This window comes from Macrobrachium nipponense, chromosome 2, assembly GCF_015104395.2.
Source record: "Macrobrachium nipponense isolate FS-2020 chromosome 2, ASM1510439v2, whole genome shotgun sequence".
Classification (NCBI taxonomy): Eukaryota; Metazoa; Arthropoda; class Malacostraca; order Decapoda; family Palaemonidae; genus Macrobrachium; species Macrobrachium nipponense.
Window position 1 is genome coordinate 47,435,518 of NC_087201.1, and position 7,404 is coordinate 47,442,921.

General features: G+C 33.9%; 1 protein-coding gene across 15 annotated transcripts in view; it reads left to right on the plus strand.

Annotated features, from left to right (window-relative positions):
- LOC135220554 (zinc finger protein 385B-like) overlaps positions 1-5,458 on the plus strand; it is a 657,479-nt gene extending 652,021 nt beyond the window's left edge. For all 15 annotated transcript variants that reach the window (XM_064257760.1, XM_064257761.1, XM_064257766.1 and 12 more), the window contains one exon: positions 4,535-5,458. In XM_064257760.1, coding sequence (XP_064113830.1) covers positions 4,535-4,738 — 204 coding nt within the window. In that variant the 3' untranslated portion in view covers positions 4,739-5,458. The remainder of the gene's footprint in view (positions 1-4,534) is intronic.
- The last annotated feature ends 1,946 nt before the right edge of the window (positions 5,459-7,404 follow it).

Here is a 7,404-nt window from a genome sequence, read left to right on the forward strand (position 1 = left end):
TTCCGCCGTGCGCCCGGAACTATTCGCGTTTGTTTACGTTGCTTACGACGCTAAACCGCGTAAGACGGAACGACGCAAAATATTATTTTTTATATATGGTGGGGGCGCGTTCGTAACAACCACGAAACATCGTAAGTCGAGACCGGCGTAACCCGAGGACTTACTGTACAGTATTGATCAATATTAATATTTTAAAATTAGTAAATTATTTTGTATCATAAAAATGTATTTAGGCATGAAAATAACCGCAAATAATGGTTAGATATGGTCCAGATAAAAATCCGCGAATACGGGGCCCACTGTGTATATATATATATATATATATATATATATATATATATATATATATATATATATATATATATATATAAATATATATACACGTATATATATTACAAATAGTTGCGCTAAATTCACTGATTTCCACGGGTTTGTAATAAGTCTTATACCAAGTTTGGAGGGTAAACACAAAACAGTTGGAAACACTGATTAAAAAAAATAGGAAAGTGCTAACAACACTGTAGCTATTGTTCACGGCAAAACCGATGAAATTTGTGTCAGGAATCTTGTTACTTTTACAACAACGAATATTTTCAAATGAATTATTATGAATACACAATAAATATATGCAATTCGTAACCTTATTCGGATCTTTAACAACGTAATTATTTAAATGTTATTTAGCTCATTCTTTTTCTTCTTCTTCTTCTTCCCAAACAATCACCATGTTTCCTCGTCGTTTAAGATTGTTGTAGAGAAAGTTTCCCAGCGTCTATGGGTACAAGTAGTGTGCGGATTTAGGATAGGGAGTGGGAAGTTTGTTGACAAGTGACTCCGCAACATCAAGATGGCGTCAATCTTCAACACGTAAGGTGTTTTAAGTAAAAATTTCGAAAGCGTCATGGAAGCAAGTTTGCACTGCGCATGGCTAGACTTTCATTAACTTCTCTTTAATTGGAAATTATGGCCTTAATTTCTAACTTGGGAGAAAATACTTACTTCGAGAGAAAAGTAGAGGTCTCGAGGTGTTGCTTCCATGGAGGTTGGCTTATGACTTGACATTTAAATCAGGGTACTGGAAGTGCTAAATTTATTTTTTGGGAAAGTGACCGCGCAACACTACAGGTGTCCGTCTGTCCGCACAGCAGTGCTTTACCCTATTCCTCCATGAAATGTCATATCACACAAATCTATCTCATATCCTGGATTTAGATGTTAGAGTTTTTATAAAAGTAGCCATAAGTCATTTGTGAACCATTCGTGTATAACTAGAAACTTTGTCGTGCAAAATTCATTCGTGGGTCCTCAATAATTGCAGGGTATAGGGACCACAACCACCCATGTTAAGGAAATATCCACGTTATCACACCCCTAAAAAACGCTTAGGTTATAGCCTAACTGCCTACTTCAATAGTTAAAACACCACAAAGATGCCCTACCTAGAAAAATTTTGATGGGCTACTAACTGCATATTTTCACAATTCAAACACCAAATAGTATATCTTAAACTATCATATGGGTACTCACCATTGATCTAGCCTAGCCAGTGTTGATTGAAGGTGGTACACATCTACTTAATGCAATTTAAAACCATCGCAATTTTGCAACGGCAAACACACATTGCATGTTTTGTATTAGTAGTAGTAGTAGAAGGGATTTGTCTTTGAAACGGCTCCTTTGTTTGTGTTTGCTTAAGTTTTATGTTTCTATAATGCCATAAATCTTTTAAAAATTCTCTCGTATTTTCAATTTCCCCCTTCAGCAGATCGAAAAACAAAAGTACTTATATAAGCTAGCAATTCCTCTGTTTCCTGATATAAGCTAAAAGAATTTTCCTCTATTTTCCTGATAAGGATGTATAAGCACCCAGCAAAATAAATAAATAAAGTATATTTTGTCTTTTGAAAAGTGTTCATCCACAATATTTACATTCTTGAGAGTCCGCTGATCAACATCTATTGCCAAAAGAATGATTATATATATATATAATATATATATATATATATATATATATATATATATATATATATACGTATATATATATATATATATATATATATATCATATATATATAATATATATATATATATATATATATATATATATATATAACACACACACACACACACAGGTTTTTGGTCTGGTCCCTGATCAAAATGTGATATCATCTTCAATATATTTAGTGATTGTTTAAGTGTTGGGTGAGGTCATTTATATGAGGACCAAAGGTAAGTTTTGTATCTCATAGGGCAAGATATTGTCTTTTAAGAAATGGGTGCCTGTATATTTCAGTTTTTATCTTTTATGATAGTATGTTAAGTAATAATTGTAATTTTGCAAAGAAATATTAGAAAAGACATGATCAAAAAAAGTTATCTCGGTAAATATACATAAATATTTTACAACAGATATACTCGGAATTTGTTACTGATATTAGTTATCTGTTTTTATATTATGTGAGCTGTTACTATAATTTGACAAAATAAAATTAAATTTATTATAAAAATCATTTATCTAAGTAAAATTTACAATTGTCATGTAAAAGAGGGCAAACAAGGGGTTGTCTTCTTCAACTTCTAGAAGGTAAAAAAAAAAATCTTATACTATGTGCATTTGCAAATATTTTTCTTTCCATTGATTTTTTTTTTCCTAAATTGGCTGACCTCAAAGTTTCCCCATTACTTCTGTGGCCCTGGGCTTAGTTTCGATCTTGACTTTCAAGGGAGGATGCGCTATACTGCCTTTCTGTCTTACATGATGTCTTTTTGCCAATTTGCTCATAACTCTACCAAGGGGTTGCTGTTGGTTTTAATTTTTATCTTTTATGATATAGTATGTTAGTTATCAATGTAATTTTGCTAAGAAAAACGTATATGAATCCAGAAAAGTTACTGCATCTTCGTTCTTGGTAAATTTGTGTAAATGTTTTACAACAGTATGCTCAAAATTTGCTACTAATTTTATTTCTTATCTGTTTTGATATTGTATGAGCTGTAATTATAATTTTACAAAATATAATTTTATTTATTAGAAAAATCATGTAAAATCATATACAAGTTCATAAAATTTATGATTGTTTTGTAAATGAGGCCCCACAAGGGATTGTAAATAGTCATTTTCAACATTTCATGGAAGGTAGGAAAAAATTTTTACATTTTTTTAACACTATGTCAATTGTTCTTTTTCCTTAAATTCTTCTTCTTTCCCATCGTTATCCCTACATTAAGGGGTCGGTTGCCTGATGCGCCTTCTCCTCTGCCTTCTATCAAAGTCATCATCCTCCACCAAACCTCTTCTCTCCATATCTTCCTTCACTTTATCTCGCCATGTAACTCTGTCTCCTCCCTCTCGATCTTCTTCCTCTTAACAGGTTCCTCCCAAGCCCTCTTCACTCTCTCCTCATCATATGCCCATACCATCTCAATTGTGACACTCTTATCACCTTGATAATCATTACTAAGCAGCCCTTCTTATTTCATCACTTTCCAATCTCTCAAGCTGCGATAGTATTCCCATCATTCACCTCGGCATTCTCATCTCTGTTCTCTCAAGCTTTACTTCCTCTTTTCTTCTTAGAGCCCATGTTTCTGCTCCATACATTAACTGGTGTTATCACTGTGTTATATATTTTGACTTTTAGTGTGATTGGCATTTTCTAATCACACCACTTCAGCTACCTCTCTGGGTACTGCATATTGATTTGTTACCCCAGCTCCTAAAGGTTAAGGGTTAAGCCAGTCATAGAAGAGAATGAGGTCAGTCCAGTTACATAGAATCCCAAGATTGGTGCTTTATCACCTCTGCTAGTAGAGGCAAAGCAGACCTGTCTGCTGTGGCCACTTATACTGGCAATGTGAATACATGGAGAATTCAGTCTGCCTTTGGCCTCTGTATATCATAAATGCAAGGGGCTGGGATTGTACATGTGGGAGCATTAGTTGTGGCAGGTTTCAATTTTACTAGCCAGAGATATTTTGCACTCTTTCTTCATGACTAGTGTCCTTGTCAATTCTCCATTCATTATCAAGTTATATTTAGTCTTTTAAGGTTACAAACATCTGTATCACAACAGAAAGATTAGTTTAAATTTGTGCTTATTTTCCAATATGTTATAAGGGTACCAACCATCCACCTTGGTGGACTTTTCAAAGGCTCAGGGCTTCCATTGTTCAACCTCCTGGTACTTTATAATTGATAGGGTCAGTATCAATAGACAAGTTCTTATAACAAAATAAATTTCTTTCCCATTAATCATATACTGAATAGCCTCCTTCCCATCCCACTTGTTCTCATCTATGTCAGATCTAATCTGTGCAACCAAATGAGCTTGGTAGTTATTCAGTGTATCTCAGACAGTTGGTTTTTCTGCTTCTGCCTACAAGATGGTCTGTGGCCATTCAGACCACAGATGAAGTATGCTATGTATATGATTGATGGATTTTTATGAAAAAATATATAATAAAGTTATCTTAATTTTCTGAATTAATATACTTTTTATGAGTATGACTAAACTGCTAATTTTGTTTCTTTATAGCACTTGAAATCCCGCAAGCATTTAGATATAACAAGCGGAAACAAAGAGAAGAGGAAATCAAAAGGTGGCTATTTTTGGAGAGGAGGTAGGCGACGTCCTGCATTCCGGGGGGGACCCCGCCCAAGGGGACGAGGACGCCCGATATCTCATACTTACACTCAACCCCTCTCTAGTAACTTTGTTGCTGGGGGCGCATTACTGTGAGGACTTAAAAAATCATAAGTAGGCATAGTAGTGCTGTTATGTGGGATTTGTAAGAATAAAGGTGGACAGGTATATTGAAAAGTGTTCAGGTCTGATCGTTGCCCTACTCTGTAGCCAGTATATAGGTGTAAACTTAAAATATGTAGATTTTAGTTATGAAATTTAAAAAAAAATTTAAGCTAGAGGGAGGTTTCTTGTATTTTGTTAAAATGGAAATTTGTTTTCATGCAGATTGAAATTGCAGAATGAGTAGTGATATTGGAACTGAAGAGACATAAAAGCAGACATTTAGATTTTTTTTAGCAACTGTTGATTGCAGATATGGTCTGTAGTTTTGTCACAACTCATTTTTCATTTATGGTACATTTTAGTGCAGCTGCAGATATATGTTAATGTTTCTTTTTTATGATCACATGTTTCAGCAGTGTTGAGAATCTAGAATGCAAATCATTTTTTAATTAAAATCAGGTTGCCATGGAACCTGTAAAACCTCTACATTATCAGCTTGTCACTTGTTTCTGTAGTACACAGCTTCTAAAAGTATGTTCTCTTGAAATCAAAATCCTTCTTGCATAACCCATTTCAGATTGTAGAATAGTTAGGAAAATTTGGCTTTCTTTGGAGTTTTTTATAAGTTAAATGTGGAAACTTCAGAATTGCCAGACAAAGACCTTATATATTTTTATTTAGGTTAGATTTTGCAAAACATTTGGAATATATGTTTGCTAGGTTGACATGATTTTATTTTCGATTTTTCCAAGGATTTTTTTTTTATTCACAGTTTTGTGTAATTCAGGTCTAATATTTTCTGGTGAAAACAAGTATAATTGGTACTCTGCATCCAGTCGCCCACTACTATAATTGTAGAAATTATTTGTTATCACTTTGAATAAATGTTTTAAATTGAAATTTATCTCCTGTGTTGTTATAGCTTAATGTGTAAACTGTTGCAACAACAAAAAAAAGAACCCATTGTGTTCATTTTGAGTTTATGAATTCATAGTTCATTTTGAGTGTATGAGTTCATAGTTCTAAGTATTTTAGGAAATATTGCTATGTGACCTAATTTTTCCAGTAAAATTCTTGAAAAATTAATAGGTTTACATTCCCCTACTTTGTGATGTGTTAGTATAAGATCTTGCCTATCCATGTCCCATGTCCATTATGGTGACAACAATAGGAATAAGTCTTACTAAGCTTGCTTTTCATTAGGCAAGATATTTTTTGGTGCAATATTTTGGTGTTTGTGTGGACTGAGGAACTGAAAAACCATGGTCATTGTCATATTTTGTAAGTGCAAGAAAAGGGCAAATATTTTTAATTAGGTAAAAAAAAACCCTGTTAGCAGGGACACATCATATTATGAACAACCGTATTTTAAGTATTTCGAGCATAATGTATATGCCCTTTCATTTATTTATATTGTTAATAAATTAAATTTCATACTTAAAAGGAAATTATATTCCAATTAAATCAAATTTCTTCTTCCTAATTCATTTTTAAGTTTCTAAGGTTTGGAGACATTGATTTTTTTTATAGTTTTTTTTTTTTTTTTTTTTTTTTTTTTTTTTTATGGGTGCTTAAGGTATTTTGGAAGTCATACATCAGTCTCGTCATATATGATGGGTGCTACTTTTTTTTTTTTGTAAGAAAATAGAATAGTACAGTGAACCTTGGTTTTCTTACATAATCCGTTCCAGAACCTCCCACAAAGTCTGAAACGTATGAAAACCAAAACAATAATTCCCATAAGGAATAATGTAGTCAATACAATTAATGCATTCCAGACCCCCAAAACGTATTAACAAAAAATACATTTATAGGGAATAAACACAATTTTACATTAACAGTACAATGAGAAATAAATATAAAGGAATAATGAATTTTAACATCACTCTTACCTTTATGGAAGACTTGTTAGTGTATGAAGGGTGGAGAGGAGGAGGAGGAGAGATTATTGTTTGGAGGAGGAATTCCCTCCAGAAGGATTTCAGGTATCAAGGACTTATCTGGAATTACTTCTCTGTTTTTTATTGGCACTATCTGGGGTTACTTCCCCCATTTGGATTTTACTGGCACTAGGACCAGTTTGAGGGTCACTGGAACCCTGTCACACAAAACTGTCCAGAGACATGTGCTTCTGGCATCTCTCTAAAATTTGCCTAAAGTGGAACACAGCATTGTCATTAAAATGTTGGAGACGCAGATTACAAAGTCTTTATTGGAATGATAACTCTCCACAAAATCTTTTACATCACTCCACTTTGCAAACACGTCCTTAATCACTGAAGCCGGCACAATATGTATGCCCGTTCTCTGAACTTTTCAAACCAGCCTCTGCTGGCCCTAATTCATTAACACAAGCACTTGTAGGCATTTTCTTGTAATCGGATGCAACACCCTTCAACACTTTGCTGCAAGTTCTTTCTTAAATTCTACAGTGTTTCTCGCCATTTTTACAGAAGGGCTGGCACTTAGAACTTGATTTGGCCCCATGATGGCTTATTTAGTAATTGCACTTGAATAAAAAAAAAAGCATAAAAAACAATGATCATAAAAACAGAATGGGTCACAAGAGAACACTGGATGCTTTGTTTGGGCGCTCGCTACAGGCCTAGTCACACAGTGGGCCTGGAAGGAGTGTTCCCAAGTGCACGAAATCCTAG